General features: G+C 55.8%; 1 protein-coding gene across 1 annotated transcript in view; it reads left to right on the top strand.

Annotated features, from left to right (window-relative positions):
• The window catches only part of OBSCN (obscurin, cytoskeletal calmodulin and titin-interacting RhoGEF), a 176,668-nt gene extending 156,825 nt beyond the window's left edge, over positions 1 to 19,843 (top strand). Inside the window, 27 exon segments of the mRNA XM_073801960.1 lie at positions 2,746 to 3,866; positions 5,856 to 6,053; positions 7,006 to 7,102; positions 7,365 to 7,552; positions 8,087 to 8,199; positions 8,356 to 8,524; positions 8,696 to 8,762; positions 9,206 to 9,406; positions 10,145 to 10,205; positions 10,712 to 10,789; positions 11,152 to 11,324; positions 11,414 to 11,440; positions 12,194 to 12,346; positions 12,436 to 12,481; positions 12,616 to 12,693; positions 13,044 to 15,072; positions 15,646 to 15,726; positions 16,035 to 16,145; positions 16,320 to 16,487; positions 17,255 to 17,377; positions 17,552 to 17,722; positions 17,954 to 18,038; positions 18,273 to 18,512; positions 18,755 to 18,978; positions 19,119 to 19,194; positions 19,331 to 19,480; positions 19,581 to 19,843. Of these exon segments, the coding sequence (XP_073658061.1) occupies positions 2,746 to 3,866; positions 5,856 to 6,053; positions 7,006 to 7,102; positions 7,365 to 7,552; positions 8,087 to 8,199; positions 8,356 to 8,524; positions 8,696 to 8,762; positions 9,206 to 9,406; positions 10,145 to 10,205; positions 10,712 to 10,789; positions 11,152 to 11,324; positions 11,414 to 11,440; positions 12,194 to 12,346; positions 12,436 to 12,481; positions 12,616 to 12,693; positions 13,044 to 15,072; positions 15,646 to 15,726; positions 16,035 to 16,145; positions 16,320 to 16,487; positions 17,255 to 17,377; positions 17,552 to 17,722; positions 17,954 to 18,038; positions 18,273 to 18,512; positions 18,755 to 18,978; positions 19,119 to 19,194; positions 19,331 to 19,480; positions 19,581 to 19,758 (6,406 nt within the window). The 3' untranslated portion in view covers positions 19,759 to 19,843.
• The last annotated feature ends 6,580 nt before the right edge of the window (positions 19,844 to 26,423 follow it).

Genomic DNA, 26,423 nt, shown 5'->3' on the forward strand with positions numbered 1-26,423 from the left:
TAGGGCATTGTCCAATGGAACTTTGTGTGATGATGGAAATAATCTATATTTACACAGCCCCCTACAGCAGCTAGTAGCCGCGTGTGGCGACTTGTCTAGTGTGACTGAAGAACTAGATTTTTAAATTTATTCGATTTTCAACACTTTGAATTTAATTAAAATAGCATAACCATAGTGAACAGCACAGCTCTAGGGCCCTCAGAGGTCTCCAAACTCAGCCCTCACACTAGGAAGGTGGTGACACTGAGGTTCAGGGAAGAGAGGAGGCTTGCTGAGGGTGGCTCACAATTGGAAGCCAGACGAGAACTCATTTCCTCAGTGCCACACCCACTGTCCCATTCTCCATCCTTCAGTGCCTTCAAGGCTGAGGAGAAGCCACGCATGCTGTTGATAATTAAATAATACAAGAGGTCCAGAGCTAGGTGAACCCACAGAAGGCAGGATTGGTTTTGACCTGGATAATCTGGAAGGACTTCCAGCAGGAGATGTGTGACGCAGATAGGTGGAAGAGCTTGTAAAATCCGGGAGGAAGGAAGACTGTGATTTCCTAAAGCCAGGGGACTGGGAGGCTCCAGGATGGGGAACCTCTTAATTCCCCATAGGCATAAGACCTCCTATAGGTGCCTGCAGGTGGTGATATCGCTGGAGAATCCCGTCTTGATAAGCTCCTGGGTTAGCCCTTCCGTGACTTTCTCCCTTCTCCCCCAAAGCAGATTGCCACCTCACAATAGATGGGTCTGCCTGGGGCAGAAGTAAGTCCCATCCCTGGAGGCATGCAACCATGCCAGGGCTTTACACAGATCACCTCTGCATTGCATCTATGAGGGGAGCATTGTGATTCACATTCTACGGAAGACAAAATGAAGGAACAGAGATGGGGCCGGGCAGCCCCGCTGAGGAGGCATTAGGGTGTCCTCGTGCTTATGGGAGGCTGGACTAGGTAACTCCCGAGGCAGTCTATTCCAGGCTTAGGGAGGTAGCAACCCTCACGCTGCAAGGAAGCGTGTAGCCCTTCATCTTGAGGGATGGAGAGAGGCAACTGCCTGGCGCAGCGTCCCAGCAAGGGCACGCCACACATTGCGCCTGCGCCACGATGAGGGGCTCTAGGGAGCCAAGGGGTACCAGAAGGAAACGGGAGAGAGACCCCTGCCACCTGGCAGCCTCAAGTGCTGTGCCGGTGGCCTCAGAGCAGGGTGCCTACATGCCCTCGTGGGGGCAGCAGTGAGCGGAGCATGGGGTGCATTTAGGAGGAGGGAGCCAGCTGTCCAGTTCCGCTGGACTCACTGTCTTGGCTCAGCAAATCAGGCAGTGTGAGGCCAGCAGATGGGGCCTTGCCCAGGTTTGGGCAGTCTCTGAGCCAGGGACAAGCCTAGTGCCACTGAGTCTTGCGTGAAGCAGGAAGGCAGGCCTGTGGCCCTGAGCAGGCCACGTCTCCGCGCCTCAACTTCCCCGTGAGTTAAGGGGGCATGGCATTTCCCCTTTACCGGGTGAGGGCCGGAGGAGGCAGGATCCGTACTTGCTATGTACCCCAAGGTGTGGCCACACATCTCTGGGCCCATGCCTGGGAGTAACTGCTCCTGTATGGAGCTGGGAGTTAGACAAAAGCAAAGCTGAACAAGAGACAGACAAAGTCCTAGTCATTGCAGGCAGCTGGTGACAGCACTGAGTTGTCGCCATATGCATGCCGGGTCCCTCTGCCTGAGCCCGCGAGGACATGCAGGTCCTGGGGCCCAGGAGAGCTGTGTGTTACTAAATGTGTCCCTGCTCCCTGCCTATTACTCACTGCACCCTCAGCACCTGGCAAGGTCAGGCGTACTGGTTGGCATAGGAAGGCCTGGGCTGACTGGTGGGCTTCTGACTCTTGGCTCTGGGCAAGTTTCGAGCCCTTTTCAGCCTTGTCTGCACCTGTAAAAGGGGGTCAGACCCATCCACCAGAATTGCTGCAAGGTCCCTGGCCAGCGCCCCATGCACACTCACGTGCAAATGGACTTGAGTCTATCTCCTCTTCCCCTTCCATCCCCCTCCTGTTTTGGGAAATGGAGCCCAAGAGGGAGGCGGACTTGTCTGAGGTCACACAGCCCATGACTGGCCAAGCCATGCCTAGAGCCAGGTGTCCTTGCCGGGCCTCACATCCCCAGACCTGGAGGCCATGAGCACAGGCCACGGGTCAAGACTCTGACATTCCTCCTGCGCCTGTGGCCTCAGCTGCCCAGCCTGTCCCTAACCGAGGATCACTGAGGCACCTGCCGTCTGAGAGCCCCTCTAACCCCCACCACCCTCCTGCCGTGTTACAAAGCACAAAGCACTGATGGGCTCAACAAGGAGGGCTGTGTGGCTTGCACCCCTTCATTAGCGCTGTAAGGAGGGCTGGTGTCTCCAAAATGAGACAGCCGTAAACAAGGAGGGGAGATTGACACATGACGTTACAAACCAGGCTGGGGTTTGGAGGTACCTGCGTGATATAGCATGGGCCTCCCCTGATGCCTCAACCCTCATTTTGAGATCTGTACACTAGAGCCTGAGGTTGGCCAGATGAGACTCTGTGCTTTGTTTCTTTGGTTCTCTGGATGGGGATCTGGAGGTCCGGCTTAAGCCCACGTGTAGGAGTTAGTTTATGCAATTTCGCCACTCGCTTGCTTGTACATTAACCTGATCTCTCTCACTGGCCCCCGAATGTGCTGATGGCAAGGGCGCTGGGTGAGGCTGGGTCTCTGTGCCTATCTCCTCTCGGCCCTCTCCCCACAGAGAGGAGACGATTACCACTGTGGTGAAGAGCCCCCGTGGCCGACGCCAGTCCCCCAGCAAGTCTCCCTCCCACTCCTATCACCCTGCCAGCCTGCCCAAGCCAGGCCTGTTGGCCCCTGAGCTGCTGCCCTCGCCAGGAGCCAGCCAATCCTGCAGGCCCGAGGCAGAGCCAGGCTGGAGGCCCACTGTGCCCACTCTGTACGTGACGGAGCCCGAGGCCCACGTGTCAGCCCTGCCTGGGGACGCTGGGCCCCAGCCCAAATGGGTGGAGGTCGAGGAGACCATTGAAGTTCGGGTGAAGAAGACTGGCTCGACGGGCGCGTCTCTGGCCAGAGAGACGCCTGGCAGCTCGGAGGGGCTTCTCTCCACACTGCCTGGCAGGATGCCTGGAGGAGACCCCAATACAAACAACTCCAACAACAAGCTGTTGACCCAGGAGCCCCCAGCCATGGCCAGTGTTGGCGAGCCCCTAGTCTTCCATGTGGAAACGGGGCCAGGGACCCCTGAGCTTTCCCCTCCCTGGGCTGCTGAAGAGGAGGCACCCCTGGAGGAGACGGAGGAAAGAGGTACCTACCAGACAGAAGAGCCCCTGAGTGCCGATGGTCTTCAGGGCCGGGACCCCAAGATCCTCACACACAACGGCCGTGCACTCACGCTGGCTGACCTGGAGGATTACGTGCCCCAGGAAGGGGAGACCTTTGGCTGCAGCGGCCCCATGCCCAGTGCTTCCGATGACCCGCCCTGCGAAATCTCAGTGCTTCAGAGAGAGATCAGCGAGCCCACCGTGGGGCAGCCCGTCCTGCTCAACGTGGGGCTCCCGCCAGGTTCCCGAACCTCCCCTGGCTTCTTCACACGCACGCCCAGCTCCCGGGAGGCGTTTCCATCAGGGCCGCAGGACCTTGGCGCCAGGGGCATCTCCTTCTGCTTTCAGGAGGCCCGGGCTGGAGGTACCATGTCCCGGAAGCCGTCCTTCTGCACTCAGGTTCAGCGCTCTGTGGACAGTGGCCAGAGCAGCTTCAAAACGGAGGTTTCCACCCAGACGGTCAGCTTTGGGACAGTGGGGGAGACTGTCACCCTGCACATTTGCCCGGATGAGGATGTGGACCCTAGCCCCTCCCAGGGCTGAGGCCAGGACCATCAGGAGCTGGGTGGCTAGGATTGAGACGAGAAACTCTTGGGGCTGGGACACCCCTGACTAAGCTGCCGTGGTTGCATGGGGCAGCAGAAAGAGGCAAATGGCTTTGGGGCCGAGGACCCTGCCTGGCACCAGCATCAACTCACCTCACAGCTGCCCTGGGTTTTCAACTCAGGAGAGAGTCCCAGAGCTGGCACCCCTCGGACACGTGTGCTCTGACCCTGCCCTGGCTCTCCAACAACTCAGGACACCTCCCTCTCCTTCCTCCCTGGGTGCTTCCTACCTCACAGGACTCGGTCTTCAGCTGAGGCCATTGCACACATCTGTGATCTCAGAGTGTACCGAAGCTGCTCTGAGAGCACTGGCCGGAGTGACTCGCAGACTGCAGCTCTGGGTTCGGGGGCTCCAGACACAGGGAAGGCACTTGGGCATCTTTCCTGCTCCGTTCATGAGGCAGTGGCTGCCACATGGGCCCTGTCTGCCCCGGCTTAGGCCCCCGTCCCAGTGGCCAGGCCTGGCACAGCCCTGCCTCTCACCCAGGCTGGGGGTTCCAGCCTCCCTCTCGATAGGGGGCTTCCCCCAAGCCACATCTTACCCGTGAACGTTGTTTCTTGGCCTCCAGGAGGCCTGTGTGGGGCCCAGCTCTACAGACCCTCCTAGGCCTTTTCTGCAGGGTGGACCAGGGTCTCTGTGTGGGAGCAGCCCCCGTCAGTCGGCCCTGATGATGCTAATAAACTGGTTCCTTGCACTGTCTTTGCTCTGCTCTTTTTTGCTTCTCCACCTGGTGACTCCGATGACTCCTGGCCTGGCCCTGGAGACCAACCAGTGGACAGCCCAGGCCCTTTCCGTTGACAGCCCTGGGTGGACCCTCAGCATCGACCTGTGGGTCCTGGCTAGTCCTGGGGATCCTGGGTGGAGACGTGGTAGTTCGCCTGTCCGGCTTGCTCACATGTGGGCTAAGGGGCTGGTGACAGGTGCACACAGTGTGGCTGGGGCAGCACATAGTGGTTGCTCCTGCTGGGGGCCTCCTGTGCAGCTGGGTCCTTTGTCAGGACAGACATGGGGGTGTGATGTGTCAGGGGTCCTGATGACCTCCTTGGAGTGGGGAAGGACAGGATGGTTGCCCCAGCGCCATAGAGGGCAAACGGATGGCAGCCTGCCCAGTTGCCTCTTCAGCCTGGTGGGCCCTAGGATACAGAAGATCAACAGGAGAGAGGCTCTGGGGCAGGGGAGAGCTCCATAAAGGGGGACCTTCTAGAAATGGAGTGGTGGGCATCTCTGAATGGCCACACGGGGATGGCAGCCAGGTGGAGGAGGGAGCTGCACTGAAGGCTGAGGGCAGGAAGCCGAGACACAGGAGGGTCTGAAGGTCCCCGGGGCTGGCACCAGGTGAGACTGTAATGGTCTGGGTCAGGCCAGGCTGCAGGTGGAAGGGAGAAAGCTGCTGGGTGGAGGACAGGGGCTGCCCTGGGAGGGCAGGAATGCAGCCTACCCTCTGAGGAGTTCATGGCTCCTAATCTGGCATCTGGCTGTCCCTAGCTTCCCTAGACTGTGGGGCTGGGTCCACTTGAGCCTGGGTGACCCAGTACCCTAGGATCCAGAGTGGGCTACAGAGCAAGGCCAGCCCCAGGATGAAGGGATGAGACTAGCTGAGACTGAGGGGCCACCCAGAGCGATGGGTGGGAGTCCAGCCCAGCTGCCCCTATAGGAACTGACATCCTTGTGAGGGCATGTGTGTAACACCCTGCGGATGGACCAGCCCTGAGCTTGCTGCCTGGAGTGCCATCTCCCCTGGCACAGTCTCGGGATCCCTTCTTCTCTCAGGGGCCTCCACCTTCGGCCCTTCCTGCACCCAATGTGTGGCTGGAGCAGGAAGGTGGGAAGGGTTGGCTGGGGTTGGCTCATCTGGGCAGTATCCCACTCCCCGGGCTCAGGCCAACCCTTATTCCTATGCGTGGACCTGCCTCTCCTACAGATGCTGCCATCGCACCCCCAGGTGCTCTGGGGCAAGTGGACCAGGAGAGCACATCCATCCAGAGGACACTGATGTGCCCTGAGGCTCCGGGACCCACCACAGGGGAACATACCAGCCCCGGCCCCAGACCTGGGGGGCCACCTGAACTCCAGGAGGCCGGCCAGAATCCCCCAGGAGTGGAGGCTGGGGATGCATCCGGTGAGGCCTGGCAGCAGGCTGAAGGCAAAGTACCACCTGCTTCCAGGACCACCCCCCCACCCCTAACCTCCCCTCCGTTCTGACACCAACCTTGGTTAATTTGGGTGCCCATCCCATGGGGGTGAACTAGCAGAGCCTGGGGACCCCCAACATTCTGATGGTTCCACATGTTGGGGACCCTGGACAAGGCCCACCCCTCACTCAGCCTGTGAAACTAGAGGGGTGGATGGGTTCTGGGAGGTCCTTCCCACCCTGAGCATGTCTGTCCCAGGAGCCAAAGGCCTCCTGTGGTCAGCCCTCAGGGGACAGCTTGGGTACCCTGTGCTCCTGGGAAGGTGAGGAAGAAGAGGGAACAGAGAGTGAGAGGAGGAGGAGGGGAGAGATTAGGGAAAGAGGTAGAGAAGGGGAGGGGGGAGAGGAGAGGAGGGGGGAGAGGAGGGGAGGGGGGAGAGGAGGGAAAGGGGGAGAGAAGGGGAGGGGGAGAGAGGGGAGGGCGGAGAGGAGGGGAGGGGGAGAGGAGGGGAGGGGGAGAGGAGGGAAGGGGGAGAGGAGGGGAGAGGGGAGAGGACGGGAGGGGGGAGAGGACGGGAGGGGGGAGAGGAGGGAAAGGGGGAGAGGAGGGGAGAGGGGAGAGAAGAGGAGGGGGGAGAGGAGAAGGAGGGAGACCAGGAGGACGAGGGGAATAGGAAGGAACAGTAAGTGAGCAGTGCCCCAGGCAGACCAGACCCCTGGAATGTTCTATGGGGCCCCTCCCCCCAGCCCAGGGGGCTGAAGTGCACTTGCATGGCTGGAGCTCTAGGTTTGCGGTCACGGATCCTGTGCTCTTGGAGCCCCTACTCTGGCTGTCCTCCCCTCCTCTGGGCCCTGGAGGTCAATGCAGAGGCAAGTCATGAGGGATTGTCTCCAGCCCTATCCCAGGCTCCGTCTCACTGGGCCCCTTGCCTCCCACCAGGCGAGCCCCAGAAGGTGCCGCAACGTCTCTCCCACGAGGGCCTGGAGCAGAACTCTCGGGCACACGCTGAGGTCCAGGAACGCGTGGTGCCCATCCGGTAACTTCCCCAGCTGGCTGGGGCATGAGGGGACATCCTGGGGGCAGGGTCGGGCACAGGGACAGGAGACGAAGGGGTGGAATCCCAGCACCCCTGCACTCTCCATTCCAGCCCCACTCTAAGCCCAAGGGTAGGGCAGGGAGGAGGGGCCACCCCTGGAGCAAGGGAAGTTGGGGGAGCTCCCTTCTCACCCAGGGCTGGGGCCCCTTTCTGTACATCCCCTCCCAAAGAGTCTGCTGCAGCCCCCCATCTTATCTTGAAGCTCTGCCTCCCATACCCCAAAAGTGGAAGGGTGGGGCAGACAGCTAACTCCACTCCACGGCCCCAGGATGGAGGGCGCTGCCTGCCCCAGGGCAGGTGCAACGGAGCTCTGGGACATCCACAGCCACGTGTTCACAGAGACCAAGCACAGGACGTATGTGTACCAGGCCAGCGACATGTATGCCACAAGTAGGTGGGGGCCCGGCACTTTACACGTGTGCCCACCATGCCCTGGGCAAGGGGGGACATTTGCATGGAGGGGCCTGCAAAGCCACCTGGCATGGCCCAGCCTTACTGTGGCCAGGGCCCCTGCTCCCACTCTCCCTGTGTCCCCTCAGAAGGCATCACTGGGAGGGGAGATGCAGGCAGCAGTGACCTTTTCCCCACTCAGAGTTAGCATATTCTGTGCAGCCTGCCCTCAGAGAGCCGAGGTTGAAGCAGGAGAGACAGGGGTTAGACTGAAGGAAGCACTTCCGGACCATCAGGGGCCTGGGGGGAGTCAGGATGGGGTCACCTTCACTTGGGAGGCAGGTGGGCTCTTTCACCCTGGGGTATATCTCGGGGCCTCTCTGCCCACCTAGGGCACCAGGACACACCCGGGGTTACTGCCAGCCCACCTGGGTCTCTGTGAAAGTAGGCCAGGGATCAGAGATTTCAACACAGGACAGGCTGTGGTGGGACAGAGCCAGGCTCCTTCCCAACGGCTCCCTCCCCTACCCCCAGGGCCCCCATCCATGCAGGTCACCATTGAGGATGTGCATGCCCAGAGGGGCAGCGTGGCGCAATTCCAGGCTGTCATTGAGGGCAACCCGCAGCCCACGGTGACCTGGTATAAGGTAGGGACAGGCCAGGGTTGGGGGCCTGCCGGCGGGAGGGGAAGTGTGTGAAACCCCACTGGACTGGACACAGCACTCACTGAAGGTCATGCTGGGCCGTGGTGCTGGGGTCACCCATGGTGGGCTGATGGCCTCACTGCCCTCCTGTGTCTCCAGGATGGTGCCCAGCTGGTGGATGGCCCCCGGCTCAGCCAGCAGCAGGAAGGGACCACGTACTCCCTGGTACTAAGGGATGTGGCCCAGCATGACGCTGGTGTCTACACATGCCTGGCCCACAACGCTGGCGGCCAGGTGCTATGCAAGGCAGAGCTGCTGGTCCATGGGGGTGAGTGGGGGACCCCTTCCCAGGCCTGTCTTGGCTCCACGCAGGCGTGTGGGGCTGTGGGTATGGGGGTCCTGTGAGCTCCCACAGGCTCGGGCACTGTAAAGTTGGGGGACAGAGAGACGGGGTGGTCATCCTTGCTCACACCTACAGCTTCCCCCTCCCTGGCTACAGGCGACAGTGAGCAAAGCTCTAGGAGGAAACTGCACTCCTTCTACGAGGTCAAGGAGGAAATTGGAAGGTATTGCCCGCCCCCCATCCCAGCCCCAGGAGCCTCACCCGCTGGACCCCCACCCCCTAAGACCCTCATCCGCAGCCTCCCGGAGTTCCTACCCCAGAGTTTCCATCCAGGAGCTCCCAGCCCTCCCCCCCACTGCACCCCTACAATCCCCACTTCAGCACTAGCAGAAGCCCACCCTGCCCCCCGGAACCCCGCCTCCACCGAGTACCTGCCTCCTCCAGCCCTCACCTTCTGGAGCCCCTGCCTCCTGCGAACCCTACCTCTTTCCGGAGCCCCTGCCCGCAGAGTACCTGCTGCCCCACACCTGCCGGGAATTCCGCCCCCTCCAGTACCCACAGCCCCAGCCCCTGCTCTCCCAGAACCTCCCTTCTCAGGAGCTTTGCCCCCTTCCAAACCCCGTCCCCCAGGAACCCCACCCCCAACGCGCTGTACCCTCCTCCCAGGGGTGTGTTCGGCTTCGTGAAGAGGGTGCAGCACAAGGGCAACCAGATGTCCTGCGCCGCCAAGTTCATTCCCCTGCGGAGCAGGACACGTGTCCAGGCTTATCGGGAGCGGGACATCCTAGCAGGGCTGAGCCACCCGCTGGTCACTGCACTGCTGGACCAGTTTGAGACCCGAAAGACCCTGATCCTCATCCTGGAGCTGTATCCTGTCTCACCCCAAGGGTGCAAGGTGGCGGGGGGAGGGGGATGTGCCCCAGACACACAGGGGTCCGGAGGGCTGCGTGGGGCCTGTGGTTTTGGTGATCCCAGCCCTGCCTGCCTCATGCGGGCAGCCGGTAACGCTGGCGTCTCGATGCTTTGTGACTAACCCCCTCCCCGACCCCGAACACATTGCACAGACCTCATAGCTCCTAGGCCTTTGGGCCAGGAATTTGGGCAGGGCTGCGTCCAGAAGGTCCGAGACGTGCGCCTGTGGGCTCCTCCCGCTGTCCACGTTGCCTTTCCAGCAGGAAGTCTGGACTTCTTACCTGGCTCCTGCAGGCCCCAAGCGCTGACACTGCTTCGGGTGCCTACCCATGCTCCGAGGAGGTGCACACACCCTACCGGATCCATCTGCCACACTCGTGGCCCAGCTGAGGGTCTCTGAATGACGTGTGTGCTCACCACACCCCCACCTCCCCAGTCGGCGTCCCCTGCGGGGGGAGGGGGCACACGTGGGCTCTGTGCAGAGGGGAGAGGAGACCTCCACTCCCACTCTGCTGCTGCCCACTGGCCTCAGCCCCTCTACTTGGGGCATCTTGTCCCTCACATCCTCCTCATCTGCAAGCACTAGCCTTCCTAGAATAGCTCCCCCCGCCCCCCGCCCCGAGATAAGACTCCCCCCAGGCAGTGTGAGGCCATGAGCGTTCCAGACCCTAGAGCTTTCCTTGACAGTCCCAGGTGCTCATCGGAGGAACTGCTGGACCGCCTGTTCAAGAAGAGCGTGGTGACAGAGGCCGAGGTGACTGTGCTGCCTGGGCTGCCCACCCAGCTTCAGGGCAGCCTGCATGCCTGGCCAGGCCTCCTGCTTCCCCTGCCCAGACCACCTGTCCCTCAGACTAGCTCCCCAGCATAGTACTGCCCACCTCAGAGACCTTCTAGGGTATTCCAGGGCCTCACAGGGTGTTGCAGCTCCCGTCGGGCTTTCAGAGCCGTCCCGTGCCCGGGGCTCGCTTCTTCCCCACCCCAGACTGCACTGAACTAGCTGGCCAGGCCTCGCCTGCTCTCCCAGTCACCTCTTGCTTTGCACAGGCTGCTTCACACACCCAAACCTGCCCCGCCTTGGGGCTCAGAGGAATCCCCCAGCTCCAGGGGTCCGTGAGGCTTTGCATGTGACCTGCCCTGCGGGACCATCGTCCCAGGCTCAGGTCTGGAGGGAATTGGAGGCAGTGTGGGTGGGAGCAGGCAGGGAGGTAAGTAGAGGGGGTTCTCGAGGCTGGCTCACCTGAGCACCAGCCTTTGCTGCAGGTCAAGGTCTACATCCAGCAGCTGGTGGAGGGGCTGCACTACCTGCACGGCCAAGGCATCCTCCACCTGGACATAAAGGTATGTGGCTCCCTGGTGCCCCCAGAGCCCCGTGAGGGGCAGGTGGGAGCCTGGAACCTATAAGCTGAGAGGGTGCAGGCCCAACACATCCAAATTTCCTGTCAGGATTTCCTCGCCTCTGGGGACAGGGAGCTCAGTATGCTATGACGGCCCCCTCAGGTGGGGTGCAGGTCCGATGCAGCAGAAGCTGTCCCCAAATGGCACTGAAACCTGTCCCCGGGGCTGCCCACTACCCCATGCTGGCCTCACCATCCTTGTGGGGCAGCCCCTCAAAGACCCTTGAGTGTCCTCCCCAGGCCCGGCAGCCCTGGGAGTCGCTTCCTTAGGGTACGGCCTCACCCACTCCCGGCTCTGCCCGACAGCCCCCCAACATCCTGATGGTGCACCCTGCTCGGGAAGACATTAAAATCTGCGATTTTGGCTTTGCCCAAAAAATCACCCCGGCAGAGCCGCAGTACAGCAGATACGGCTCCCCTGAGTTCGTGGCCCCCGAGATCATCGAGCAGACCCCTGTGAGCGAGGCCTCCGACATCTGGTGAGTGGGGGGCACCCGCTCTCTGCCTCCTCCTCCCCCTCACCGGGCCAGGTCTGGGGTGACTCACGGCGGTGGTTTTTTTCCTGCAGGGCCATGGGGGTCATCTCCTACCTCAGGTGAGCAGACCCCGGCTCCTGTCGGCTGTCTCCTCCAAAGCCGGCCCAGACCCCTCCTCAGCAGGCCCACGGGAAGCCGTTGAACTGCTGGCTGCTCCTCAGATCAGAGACCCGAGACCTAAGGGGCAACTATCTTGGGAACATGCAGTCAGCCAACTCCGATAAGGGGTTTCTGCCAAGTGCTTTTCACACACACCCTGTCACAGAGGAGCTCTGCTGGGTCACGGGGCAGAGCACTGAGCTATTTCCCTAAAGGGTATAGGTAATTTGTCCAGAGCCCCCTTATAACAGTTATTGCTGCCCTGAGGACGCTGGTGGTGTAGACTGAGCCTGGATTTCCTCTACAGGTGGAGCCCTGATTCCTCCACCCCCGGCTAAGGCCAGGTGCCCCCTCCAGACTGACCCTTGATCTCTGCCCCAGGCTGAGCCTGGATCCCTACCCCAGGCTGACCCTTGATCCCTATCCCAGACCAAGCCTGGATCCTCACCCCAGCCTGGGACCAGATACCCACTCCAGGCTTAGCCTGGATCCCAGCTCCAAGCTGAGCCTGGATCTCTGGGCAAATCTGAGACATATGCTGGAATTCTCAGGGCTGGATGACAGTGGTGTTCAGAGGCATCTCTAGTCAGGGCTGGGAGCCCCCAGCCACCACCATCCCCATGAGACCCAGCACTCCCTGTCCTGGCACCCTGCCTCCCATGGACCCAGAAATTCAGGTCCCGACTGAAGGCTAGTCATGTCTCTGCTTTCAGCCTGACCTGCTCGTCCCCATTTGCTGGCGAGAGTGACCGAGCAACCCTTCTGAATGTCCTGGAAGGGCGGGTGTCCTGGAGTAGCCCCATGGCCACCCACCTCAGTGAGGATGCCCAGGACTTCATCAAGGCTGCTCTGCAGAAGGCCGTGGAGTGAGTGCACACGCCCTTCCCTCTGCCTGAGGTCCTCATTCTTGCCCCAGTGACCACTTGGACCGATCCCGCCCTTCCTCTCTCCACAGGGCCCGGCCCAGTGCCGCCAAGTGCCTTGCCCACCCTTGGTTCCTGGTGAGTAGGCTAGACGCGGGCTGGCCTGGCTAACGGGGAGGGAAACTGAGGCCAAGAGGAATGGGGGCCTGCCTGGGCCACAGGGTGCACCAGGGTCTCCCCGCAACATGCCTCTCTCGCCTGGGCTCCCCCAGAAGTCTGTGCCTGCGGAGGAGGCCCACTTCATCAACACCAAGCAGCTGAAGTTCCTCCTGGCCCGCAGCCGCTGGCAGGTGAGCTGTGCTGCCCTGTGGAGGGGGTGAGGGGGTGGGGTGTGGAGGAGGTGGGAGGCTAGAGAGGGGAATGAGGCCCAGAGAGCTGGCTGACTGTGTGTGCCCCTTCTGGGTCTGGGAGAGCAGGGAAGTGGGGCTGGGCATCCTTCATTTCAGGTCTTTGCTCCCTGAGACACACTCCCTGAGGTGGGGCAACATGCAACATCCCTGCCAAGATGGGGACACACTGGCAGAGCCCTGGGCCCACGTCTTTTAATGCCCACCATTTCCTGAGCACCCCTCTGGGCCCACCGAGAGCTGGGAAGGCAGCGGGCAGCCAGCTGACGACCCCCTGTCCTCCACACCCCCAGCGCTCCCTGATGAGCTACAAGTCCATCCTGGTGATGCGTTCCATCCCGGAGCTGCTCCAGGGCCCGCCCGACAGCCCATCCCTCGGGGTGGCCCGGCACCTGCGTGGTGATGTCAGTGCCTCCTCCAGCAGCTCTTCCTCCTCCGACAACGAGCTGGCACCGTTCGCCCGGGCCAAGTCGCTGCCCCCCTCCCCGGTGACCCACTCCCCGCTGCTGCACCCCCGGGGCTTCCTGCGGCCTTCCGCCAGCCTGCCTGAGGAGGCCGAGGCCTGCCCACCCGCCACAGCGTCGCCCCAGGGTGCACATCCACCAGCTGCCCTGGGCTGTGTGCCCCGGCAGAGTGTCATCCGAAGCCTGTTCTACCAGCAGGTGGGGGAGGGCCCAGAGCTAGGGGGCCTGTCCGCAGGCAGCAGACGGCACCCCGCCCGGCGGCGGCACCTTCTCAAGGGTGGCTACTTCTCGGGCGTCCTGCCCGGCCTTCGAGAGCCACTGTTGGAGCACCGTGCGCTGGAGGAGGAGGCTGCCAGGGAGGAGCAGGCCACCCTGATGGCCGAAGCACCCTCCTTTGAGACCTCCCTGCGGATGCCCAGTGCAAGCACCCAGGAGGCCTCTGGCTTCAGCCGCTCCCTGGACCTTGACGGGCGGAACACAGCCAGCCCCTCTGCCAAGGCCTGCAGCAAGGGGCAGTGTTCCGCTCTGGGCCCCTCGAGCCTTCAGGGGGCCCACGGAGAGAGCATGCCGGGAGGGGATGCACGTGCCAGGGAGAAGGAGCATCCAGAGGGGCCCCTGCAGGGGCTGAGGCTACTTCCGTCCACCGGTGGTGATGGGTGCTCCGCTCAGCAAGAGGGGTCATTGCAGGACAGCTGTGGAGGGCAGGCTGCCCCTTTCTTTCAACCCCAGAGGAGTCCTGCCCCCCAGGACTGTGGCAGCCCTGCTGCTTTGGCACCACAACCTCCTGGCTCCTTTCCTCCAGGGCACTGCACAGAGCCGCTCTTGACATCCCCGAGCCCTTTCTTCTCAGGAAAGCCACAGGCCTCCCCCTCCCCAGCCCAAGCAAGCCCCCAGTCAGACTCTGAGAGAGGGCTGAAGGACACCCCTCTTGCCGGGAGGCCTGATCCACCCAAACCCCCAGAGCCAGCCTCCCATATGGGCATGGAGCCCGGCCCCTCCCTGGACATTGAAAGCCTGTCCCAGGAGACAGAGGGCCTGTCCCAGGAGACAGAGGGCCTGTCCCAGTCTTCGCCCAGTCCACAGCGGCCTCGGAAGCTGGCGACCACACGGAAGTTCTCCCTGGGATCCCAAGGGGGCTACGCGGGGGTGGTGGGCTACGGCACCTTTGCCTTTGGTGGGGATGCCGGTGGCATGCTGGGTCAGGGGCCCCTGTGGGCCAGAATGTCCTGGGCTGCCTGTCAGTCCTCGGAAGAGGAGGAGGCAGGGGCCGAGAGCCCACCACCCCAGGCCAGCACAGTGCCTCTACCTGAGGGTGGCAGGGCCCTCCCGAGGGCCTCCCAGGAGGTGAGCTCACGGGAAGACTTAAGTGGGGGCTCTCAGGTGTCGCTCGTACAGATCCGGGACCTGTCCAGGGACCTGGAAGCGGCTGACACTGTGTCTCTGGACATCTCGGAGGTGGATCCTGCCTACCTCAATTTGTCTGACCTGTACGACATCAAATACCTCCCATTTGAGTTCATGATCTTCAAGAAGGTCCCCAAGCCTGTGGAGCCAGAGCTGCCACCCTCCCCTGAGTCTGAGGCTGGGGAGGAGCTGGCTGAGCTCCCAGAGGCTGCATGGCCGGGCATTCTGGGCCCGCCAGCAAGCCTGGAGATCACAGAGGAGCCAGAGGACATGGAGGCCCTGCTCGGGGAGGCTGCTGGTGGCAGGAAGCGCAAGTGGTCACCCCCTTCCAGCAGGCTCTTCCACTTCCCCGGGAGGCAATCACTGCTGGAGGAGTCCACAGAGCTGGGGCTACGCCAGAGAGTGAGGGCCTCGGTGGCCCACATCTCCCGCCTCCTGAGGGGCAGGCCTGAAGGTTACTACCCCCACCCTGCCCCAGGACTGGGCACATCCATGTTCCCCACTCTGCACCTTGGGTCTCCTTGTCCAATAGGACAGCTCAGGAGCTCACCTGAGTGATGCAGGAAGCCCTCCCCTGTCCCGGTGCTGCCCATACTTCCCGGGACACAGTGGCTTGTTTTCGAGGTCACCTTTGCAGCTTCGATCCCTCCCCATGTGCATGTGAGGCCCAGTTGTAATTCAACTGCAGTTACACCCCTGCAGAAGTAGGAACCAGACCAGCCCTCCCTGATCCTTGACCCCTGGGCCCTCAGCCACGCCTCCCCAGGCACCTGTGGCCCCTTGAGCTGCTGCCCTTACCTGCCCATGGTGGCCCTGCCTAGGATGGGCTGATGCTGATGGGGTAGGGAGGGTGGTGCCCTCTGCAGCAGATGTAGCTCGTTTTCAATAAGACCCCCTGGGATCTGGGCTTTTCTGCCACATGGGAATCCCACAGTTGGCCACAAGGGGCCCCAGAGCCTTCCTCCCATGCTCCCAGAGGAGCCAGGCCCCTGACGTGTGACCTCTCATGGCCACTTCCGTACTGCAGGTCTGGAGAAGGAGGGCCCCCCCAGGAAGAAGGCAGGCCTAGCTTCCTTCCGCCTATCAGGCCTGAAGAGCAGGGACCGAGGTGGGTACACTGCCCAGGGGCTGGGCCCCCACTGCAGCCCAAGGGACCTTACTGTGGGGAAAGGGAATCCTGCCAAGACTGCATGGCGGGGGGAAGCTCACACGCATGGGATCTTGAGTACACAGAGGGACTCTGGCGCCCCAGCCATCGCGGCCCTGCAGTCCTGGAAGCCTTCCTGGAGTAGGCGCTAGTGTTGGAGATGAGCCGCTTGGGGGTGGGGCTCATCTGTATATCCCCACGGCGGAGTCCAGGCCTTGCTCTCAGGCTTAGGGTCACCTCTGAAAGCTCACCTCACCTCCCTTCCCCAGCACCATCGTTCCTAAGGGAGCTCTCGGATGAGATGGTGGTCCTGGGCCAATCTGTGACTCTGGCCTGCCAGGTGTCGGCCCAGCCAGTTGTACAGGCCACCTGGAGTAAAGGTAAAGAGCTCTCCTGAGGCTGAGGGGCAGGGAGGCAGGGGGTGCTCCTTTAGGGCATTACTCTCATTGCACAGAGGGAAACTGAGGCTCAGAGAGGGTGTGGGCCCCGGGTGTGACCATGAGGCAGGGCACCTGTGGGGAGCTTCTCTCGAGGTCCACTCTATCCTGCTGCAGACGGGGCTCTTCTCGAGAGCAGCAGCCGCCTCCTCATCTCCTCCGCGCTCAAGAACTTCCAGCTGCTGACCGTCCTGGTGGTGACTGCCGAGGACCTGGGCGTGTACACGTGCAGTGTGCGCAATGCGCTGGGGACGGCGGCCACCACAGCCATTCTCCGGAAGGCAGGTGCGTGGGCCGAGCAGGGCCCAAGGAGTGTGATGCGCACCACCCAGGCATCCACATCCGGGCACTACCAGGGCCTGGAGGGGTCACAGAAGGCAGTAGCCGGCTCTGCAGCCCGGGACTCCTGGGAGGGGATGCAGGAGGCAGCCGGGAGGGGATGCAGGGTGACACAGCCGGCCGGGCCCTCTCCCTGACACCTCTTTGGGTGCTCCTCTCCTTGCATTTCCCACGGTACCTCCCTCTCTGTGTCTCCAGCAAATGCAGGAAGAGGCGGCTTCCCGTTTTGTATCTCTATTATAGTCAAACCAGGCTCTCAAAACACAGCGCTGGGGTGTGTTTCTGGGGGAGCCAAGACAGAGGCTGCAGGCCTAGCTCTCAGACCTCTGACCTGGTCCCCAGAGGGGGCTAACCCCCACGAGCCCTGCACCACAGCCCAGCAAAATAGAGGCCCCTCTGACTAGAGGCTGGGATTGGTGGTGGGCTGTGAGCAAGGGCCATTCCATGGGGCTCCTGGGCAGGCACCTGTGGAAGGGGAGCCTGGCGGGGTTGGGTAGGGCAGACACCTCCTGAGGCCCCTCGGAGGAGAGGTGCTGAGCCCCTCCTACTAGTCAGCGTTGGTAGGGACCTCTGAATGAACTGGACCAAGTGAGGGTGGGCTCAGGGGCCTGGCAGCAGGGTGCAGGAGGATGAGGCAGGGCTGGCTGGGGCTCAGAGCTTCATTAGAGAACCCCTGGGAGCCCGCCTCAGATTGCTGTCTGTGGGCCCTGCAGAGCGCCCCTCTTCCTCCCCACGCCCGGACATCGGGGAGGTGTATGCGGACGGGGTGCTGCTGGTCTGGAAGCCTGTGGAGTCATATGGCCCCGTGACCTATATTGTGCAGTGCAGCCTGGAAGGTATGCGGCCACTCCTGAATCCTCACATCCTGGGGGGCCCCAGGGTCGCTGTGGGGGGACCGTGGGGAAGCACCTGGCTGCTCTGCACCCCTGGGTGGCCTGCGTGGGCCTCTCCACCCTGACATGGAGTGGGGAGGCCTTGGGCTGCCTCTCACCCGCTCCTGTGTGGCCCAGGCGGCAGCTGGAGCACGCTGGCCTCAGACATCTTTGACTGCTGCTACCTCACTGGCAAGCTTTCTCGGGGCGGGGTGTACACCTTCCGGACGGCCTGTGTCAGCAAGGCGGGCATGGGCCCCTACAGCAGCCCCTCGGAGCAGGTCCTCCTGGGAGGGCCCAGCCATCTGGGTGAGCCACTCTGCAGGGCTCTACGGAATGCGCCCTGCCACTTCAGTGAGTCACACGCTCACTTGGGATGGTTGGTTCTGCCTGCTAGGCCCCCCACCCACAAATGGCCTGAGGAATGAGAGGTCAGAGTGTTCGGGGGTTCAAAGAGGGAAGGGGTGATGGGAGAAAAGGCTGGGGGAGATGGGGCTGCAGGGGTGCCCTCCACCAGTCATCGGCTTCCCCTTCCCACAGCCTCTGAAGAGGAGAGCGGTGCCTCAGGGCCAGCCCAGCCGCTCCCCAGCAAGCAGACCTTCGCCTTCCAGACACAGATCCGAAGGTACGGGCCCTCCAGGGAGAGCGCGTGGCAACGTCACGGCCCCACTAGCTCTTCATGCTCCCACCCCGGCCCCACCTTCTCTCCCCTCTGATCACTTCCACCTACATTTGCCTCAGTGCATCTGCCACCCCCTCCTGGACCTTCCCCCTGGGCTTGCTTCTCTGAGATTGGGGTCCGGCCTGGGCCACCCGGCGGGTTGGCCCCTCACCAGCCTGGCCCGTGCTTCCTCCCTAGGGGCCGCTTCAGCGTGGTGCGGCAGTGCCGGGAGAAGGCCAGTGGACGCATGCTGGCTGCCAAGATCGTGCCCTGCCACCCCGAGGACAGGACTGCCGTGCTGCGGGAATACGAGGCCCTCAAGGGCTTGCGCCACCCCCACCTGGCACAGCTGCAGGCTGCCTACCTCAGCCCCCGACACCTGGTCCTCATCTTGGAGCTGTGCTCTGGGCCTGAGCTGCTCCCTTGTCTGGCCGAGAGGTGAGAGGGCGGGGCCTGGCCTGGATTCGGGGCTCAGGACCTGGCCACCAGCACTGTGGTCCACCTCTGGCCCACCTCCGGGGCCCGCCTGCACCGGCCAGCTGACCAGCGTGGCTCAGCAGAGCTGGGCCTTCCCTCCTAAGCCCAGCAGGGAAGTCTGGTGCTTCCCCGTGGCCCCTCGGCTGTGGACAAAGCCTGGGTGCCCCTCCCCACATGCCCCCTAACTGGCCCTCTGCCCCCAGGTCCTCCTACTCGGAATCAGAGGTGAAGGACTATCTGTGGCAGATGCTAAGTGCTGCCCAGTACCTGCACGCCCAGGGTATCCTGCATCTAGACCTCAGGTCCGAGAACATGATTGTCACAGAGTACAACCTGCTCAAGGTTATCGACTTTGGAAACGCCCAGATCTCCGCCCAGGAGAGGGTCCTGCCCTCGGAGAGGTTCAAGGATTACATGGAGACCATGGGTGCGCAGGGCGCAGACACCAAGCCTGATCTGGGGGAGGGGGGTGCCAGGAGCAAGCCCTTCCCCCAGCCCTGTCTCCCTGCCTGCCCCACTGCAAACACCCAGCCCCTCACCTGTGACCCCCACCCATGCTGTCCCCAGCTCCGGAGCTCCTAGAGGGCCAGGGTGCCCTTGCACAGACCGACATCTGGGCCATAGGTGTCACAGCCTTCATTATGTAAGTCTCCACATGCCCTGTGGACTGGGAGGGCTGGCTGGAAGGGCAGGCCTGGGGTACACTGAGGGTGACCCCAGGCCCCTGTGACTCCCATCCATTGAGCATGACCTCAGTCACTTGACCCCCACCCATTCAGGTTGAGCGCTGAGTACCCGGTGAGCAGCGAGGGAATGCGAGACCTGCAGAAAGGGCTGCGCAAGGGGCTCATCCAGCTGAGCCGCTGCTACGCGGGGCTGTCCGGGGGCGCTGTGGCCTTCCTCCGAAGCACGCTGTGCGCGCACCCCTGGTAGGCACCCCCACCTACCCTGCCTGGCCCATCCCCCTATGACCTGACCTGCCCGTCGTGGGCGGGGGCACGGCTAACGCCACCCTCCCGCGCGCTCCAGGGGCCGCCCATGTGCGTCCAGCTGCCTGCAGTGCCCGTGGCTGACCGAGGAGGGCCCCGCCAGCTCCCAGCCTGCGGCCGTGACCTTCCCCACCGCAAGTCTGCGCGCGTTCGTGAGAGAACGCGAGAAGAGGCGGGCGGTGCTGTACAAAAAACACAACCTGGCCCAGGTGCGCTGAACGCCTGGCCCTGCGGGACCGCACCTCTCAGTCTTTCAGGACTCCCTTCATATGCATACACACATCAATAAAAAGCAGAACTGGATGAGGCGCTCTCTGTTTCATTATTTTGTTTGGGGGAGGGGGTGAGGGCCCTGCCACCTTCCTGGTGTTTGGCGGAGGGCAGAACTGCCCTTCTCTGTCCCGGCTGTATGCCCGCAAAGACTTCATCAAGACTAGAGCCCTCTGAACCAGTTCAATGTGGAGGCAGCTCCATGCTCTTGCGGGTGTGTGCGTTTCTACTAACCGTGTCAGTGCTGCATCAGACATGGACACAAGCCCAGGTAGTTTGCCGGGAAAACCTGATTGTGGGCACGTATCAAGGATTCCGACTTGCTCCACCACAGCACCATTCCTGGGGTGGGGGAGGAGCTGAAGCTGGAGCGTGTGGACAGCAGACACTACCCTCTTAGTTCTCAGCGAGTCTCACGGACGTGGTGACAGAGACATGCTGGTGAATCCAGCCCTCCTTGCTTTCCTCATCTCCAGACAACGGTGTCCGCACACTGGACATCCACCCCTTAGATCTTACTTGAACACAAAACACTTCATCTAAAAACCAAACATCTCCAAAAGTGAACTGCCTCCCCGCCCAGCTCCCCGCCCCCACCACACACACACACATTAACCTTCTGCAGACTCAGTAAACATGGCTACTCAACCAATCCTTAAGCCCAACTGCCTAGGTCCTGGGCACTGTGACCTTACATTGCCACGTCAGCAGCTGACCCCACTCCATCCCCTCATTGGCTCACCTGGCAAGGCAGGAATGGAGGTGGGAAGGGAGCCAAGGTGGGCGCAGGCTCTGTGCTCTCTTGGGCTGGTAGGGTTCTGCTGTTAGCAGAGAGGCTTCTCCCTTAGCTCTTCCCATCTGCATTCCTCCCAACCCCCCCACCCCACCAACGTGGCTCCATTAACAGCCCCACCCCACTCTCCTATCCTCTGTGCTCTACCTATTCGTCCCTCCCTCTCTCTTAACCCCTGGCAACCACTGAAAGGATTTTTGTTTTTCTTTTTCTTTTTAACTATCTCCATAGTTTTGCCTATTCCAGAATGTCATATGGTTGGAATCATACGGTATATAGACTTTTCAGATTGGCTTTTTTCACTTAGTAATAATTTAAGGCTCCTCCAGTTGTTTCATGGCTTGATAATTTTTTTCTTCAATTTTATTTTTGTAGTAATAAATTCATCATCTTAAGTGTTTTAAGAGTACAGTTCAGTAGTTATATATTCATGATGATTGCAACCATCACCACCATTCATCCCCAGAACTCTTTTCATCTCATAAAACTGAAATTTTGTATCCATTGAACACTAACTCACCATTCTCCCCTCTCCTCAGCCCCTGGCACCCACCATTCTACTTTCTGTCTCTATGAATTTGACTACTCTAGGTATCTCATATAAGTGGAATCATACAGTGTTTGTCCTTTTGTGACTGGCTTATTCACTTAGCATAATGTCCTCAAGATCCATCCATGTTATAGCATACGGCGGAATTTCCTTCCTTTTGAAGGCTGAATAATACTCCACTGTATGTATATACCACATTTCACTTATCCATTGATGTACACTTGGGTTGCTTCCATGTTTTAGCTAGTGTGAATGTTGCTGCTATGAACATGGTGTACATTTATCTCTTCTAGACCCTGCTTTCAATCTTTTTGATTATATACCCAGAAGTGGAATATGGTAATTACATTTTTAATTTTTTGAGGGAACTCCCTAGGGTTTTCCACATTGGTTGTATCATTTTACTTTCCCTCCAACAGTACAGAAGGTTTTCAGCTTCTCTACATCCTCATCAACATCTGCTGTTTTCTGTTGTTTTTTTTTTTTTTTTTTTGATAGTAGGCCATTCTAATAGGTGTGAGGTAGTATCTCATCATAGTTTTGATTTGCATTTCCCTAGTGATCAGTGATACTGAGCACCTTTTCATGAATTTATTGGCCATTTGTATATCTTCTTTGGAGAAATAATCTATTCAACTCCTTTGCCCATATTTGAATCACGTGGTTTGTGTTGTTGTTGAGTTTTAGGAATTTTTTATATCTTTTGGATATTAATTCTTTAGATGTATGATTTGCAAATATTCTCTTCCATTCTGTGGATTGCCAATTTACCTTGTTGATATTATCATTTGATACACAAATTTTAGAAGATTTACCTAAAGTCCAGTTTGTCTTTTGTTGCTTACAACTTTTGTACCATAGTGAATAAATAATTACCAAGTTCAATGACAAGAAGATTTCACCCTAAATGTTTTCTCCTAAGAGTTTTATAGTTTTAGGTCTTACACTTAGGTCTTAGGTCCATTTTGAGTTAATTTTTGTATATGGTGTTCAGTAAGGGTCCAACTTCATTCTTTTGCATGAGGATATCCAGTTTTCCCAGCATCATTTGTTGGAAAGACTGTCCTTTCCCCATTGAATGGTCTTGGCACCCTTGTCAAAAATCATTTGACTATATATGCAAGAGTCTATTTCTGGGCTCTCTATTTTAATCCATTGGTGTATGTGTCTGTCTTTATGCCAGTACTACACTGTTCTGATTATTGTAGATTTTCAGTAAGTTTTGAAACCAGGAAGTGTGAATCCTCTAGCTCTTCTTTTTCAAGATTGCATTACCTATTGGGGTCCCTTAACTGCCATTGGATTTTAGGATAGGTTTTCTTATTTTCTGCAAAAAAAAAAAAATGTCATTGGGATACTGATAGGGATTGAATCGAATCTGTCAATTGCTTTGGGCATTATTGACATTTTAAAAATATTAGATCATTCAATCGATGAACATTGGATATGTTTCCAGTTATTTATGTCTTCTTTATTTCAACAAGGTTTTTTTAGTTTTCATTGTACAGTCTTTCACCTGCTTGATAAAGTTTATTCCTAAGTATTTTATTCTTTTTGATGCCACTGTAAACTGAATGTTTCCATAATTTTCTTTTCAGATTGTTCATTGTTACTGTATAGAAATGCAACAGATTGTTGTGTGTTGACTTTTTATCCTGCTACTTTGCTGAATTCATGTATTAGCTCTAACAGATCTTTTTGTGGAATCTTTAGGGTTCCTTACATATAAGATCTTATCATTTTCAAACAGAGATAATTTTATTTCTTTCTTTCCAATTTGGATTAATTTTATTTATTTTGCTTACCTAATTGCTCTGGCTAGAGCTTCTAGTACCATGTTGAATAGAAGTGGTGAAAGTGGGAATCCTTGTCTTGTTCCTGATCTTAGAGGGAAAAACTTTCAGTCTTTCATCATTGAGTATGATGTTCACTGTGGGTTTTTCATATATCACTGTTATTATGTTGAGGTAGTTTCCTTCTATTCCTACTTTGTTGTTGTTGGCCTTTTTTTTTATCATGAAAAGGTGTTGAATTTTGTCAAATGGTTTTTCTGCATTAAGATGATCACATGTTTTTCCTCCCTACATTATTTTAATTTAGAGATGGATCAATTTATGAATGTTAAACCATCCTTTCATTCTAGGAATGAGTCCCACTTGGTCTAGTGTATAATCCTTTTAATGTACTGTTGAATTCAGTTTGCTAGTATCTTGCTGAGGATTATTGCATCAGTATTTATCAGGGATATTGGTCTGTAGCTCTCTTGTGGTGCTTTTGTCTGCCTTTTATATCAAGTTAATGCTGGCCTCATAGAATAAGTTTGAGAGTGTTCTCTCCTTTTCATTTTTTGGAAGTTCATGGAGAATTTGTCTTAATCCTTCTTTACATGTATGCTAGCATTCACCAGTGAAGCCTTGTGGTTCTGTTTTTGTTTTTTTTCTTCCTTCAGAGGTTTTTGATTACTGATTCAACCTCCTTACTAGTTACAGGTCCGATCCGATTTTCTAGTTCTTCATGATTCAGTAGGTTGTGTGTTTCTAGGAATTTATCTATTTTTCTAGATCATCCAGCTTGTTTTGTACAATTGTTCATAGTATCTTATAATCCTTTTAATTTCTTTGGTATCATTTGTAATGTTCCCTCTTCATTTCTGATTTTTTGTCTTCACTCTTTATTTTCTTAGTCTATCTTAGGGTTTGTCAATTTTATCTTTTTTTTTAAGTCTTTATTTCATTTTTTTCTATTGTTTTTATATTCTCTATCTCATTGATTTTTGCTCTTATTTCCTCCCTTCTTCTAGCTTGAGGTTTAGTTTGATCTTCATTTTCTAGTACTTTAAGGAGAAAATATAGGTTGTTGATTTGAGAGCGTCATTCTTTTTTAGTGTAAGTGTTTACACCTATAAACCTCCCCCTTGGCACTGCTTTTGCTGCATTCCATATGTTTTGGTATGTTGCATTTACATTTTCATTTGTCTCAAGATATTTTCTCATTTCACTTTTGATTCCTTTTTTGACCCATTGGTTGTTTAAGAATGTTTTGTTCAATTTCCATATATTTGTGGATTTTCCAGTTTTTCTCTTTCTTCTACTATTGATTTCTAATTTTATTCCTTTGTGATTGGAAAAGACACTTTGCATGATTTCAATCTTTAAAAAAATTTAAGACTGGTTTTATAGCCTAACATGTGATCTATCCTGGAGAATTTTCCATGTGCACATGAGAAATAAGTGTATTCTACTCCTGTTGTGTGGAGTATTCTCTCTCTATATATATCTGTTATGTGCAGTTGGTCTACAGTATCATTGATGCTTACTATTTCCTTATTGAGCTTTTGTCCGGCTATCCATTATTGAAACTGCGGTATTAAAGTTTTCTACTACTGTTGTAGATTTGCCTATTTCTCCCTTCAATTATGTCAGTGTTTGCTTCATATACTTAGAATTTCTGCTGTTTGGTGTGTGTACATTTACAATTCTTACATCTTGGTGAATTAAGTTTTTCTTCATTATATGATGTTCTTTTTTGTCTCTTGTGAAGGTTTTTGAATTAAATTCTATTTTGTCTGTTATTAGTATAGCCACCCCTGCTCCTTTTTGGTTAGTACTTGATGGACCATCCTTTTCCATCCTTTCACTTTTCACTTCTGTACATTTGTAGATCTAAAGTGAGTCTCCTCTTGACAGCAAGAGTCAAATCCAGTTGTTGTATCCATTCAGTTGATCTATGTCTTTTTATAGAGAAGTGTAATCCATGTTCATTTAAAGTAATTAATGATAGAGAGGACTTATTATTGACATTTTGCTATTTGTTTTCTGGTATTGTATTGTAATATTTCTGTTATTTGTATTGTAGTTTTTTGTCCCTCATTTCCTCTCTTTCTTCCTTTCTTTGTGTTTCATTAATTTTTATAGTGAAAAAAATTCACTATAACAATTGTGAAAAAATGAGAAGTGATTCCCTTCTCATTTATTTTTTGTGTATTCTAAGAATATTTTATTTATACGTGTGATTGGGATTACATAAAACAGTTTAAAGTTATAACATCTATTTTAAGCTGATAACAACTTAATTTAAATAACATACAAGAAATCTACACCTTTACAGTCCCACCCCCATTTTATGATATTGATTTCACAAATTATATCTCTCTATATTGTACCCATTAAGATAAATGTACAATTATTTTTATATTTATCTTTTAGATCCTATAAAAGAATTTGAAGTGGAGTTATGAACTAGAATTATGATAATACAGATTTTAATATTTGTCCATATTATCTTTCCCACATAACTCATTACTTTTGTATGGCTTCAAGTTACTGTCTAATGTCCTTTCATTTTAACTTGAAGGACTTCCTTTAGCATTCTTGTAGGGCAGGTCTAGTGGTAATAAATGCCATCAGCCTTTGTTTATCTGGAAATGTCAAAAGTTCTCCATTTTTGACTGACAGTTTTTCTGGATACTGTATTTTGTGTTTTAACACTTTGAATATATCATACTGCTGTTTTCTGAACTGCAAAATTTCTGCTGAGAAATCTGCCTATAATCTTATAAAGACTCCCTTTACATGATGGGTAGCTTTTCTTTTACTGCTATCAAGACTCTCTTTTTGTCTTTGACATTTGACTCACACATGTCTTGGTGTGAGTTTCTGTGGATTTACCTTAGATTGAATTTGTTGAACTTTTTGAATTTGTATGTCTATTTCTTTCCTCAAATTTTGGCTGTTTTCAGTTGCTATTTCTTCAAATAATGTCTGTTCATTTCTCTCTCTCTTCTTTATTGGAACTCCAGTAGTGTGAATGTTAGTCCACCTGATGGTGTCCTACAAGTTCCTTAGGCTCTGTTCATGTTCTTTGTTCTTGTTTCCTCCCTTTTTGCTCCTGATTAGATAATTTTAAATGATCTGTCTTTAACTTTACTGATTCTCCCTTCTGCCTGTTCAAGTATGCAGTTGAACCCCTCTAGTAAATTTTTTCAAATCATTTATTGTGTTCTTTACCTCCAGAATTTCTGTTACATTCTTTTTTATAATTTCTGTCTCTTTGTTGGTATTCTCATTTTGTTCATGCATCATTTTCCTGACTTTGTTTAGTCAACTATCTGTGTTCTCTTTTAACTCATTGAACATCTTTAAGACAGTTGATTTAAATTCTTTATCTAGTAACTCAGAGACCTATGTTTCTTTAGAGTCAGTTTCTGGAGATTAATTTTGTTTCCTTGAATGGACCATGTTTCCCTTTTCTTTGTGTGCTTTGTGATCTTT

The sequence above is a fragment of the Tursiops truncatus genome, chromosome 3 (assembly GCF_011762595.2).
Source record: "Tursiops truncatus isolate mTurTru1 chromosome 3, mTurTru1.mat.Y, whole genome shotgun sequence".
NCBI classification, from domain to species: Eukaryota; Metazoa; Chordata; class Mammalia; order Artiodactyla; family Delphinidae; genus Tursiops; species Tursiops truncatus.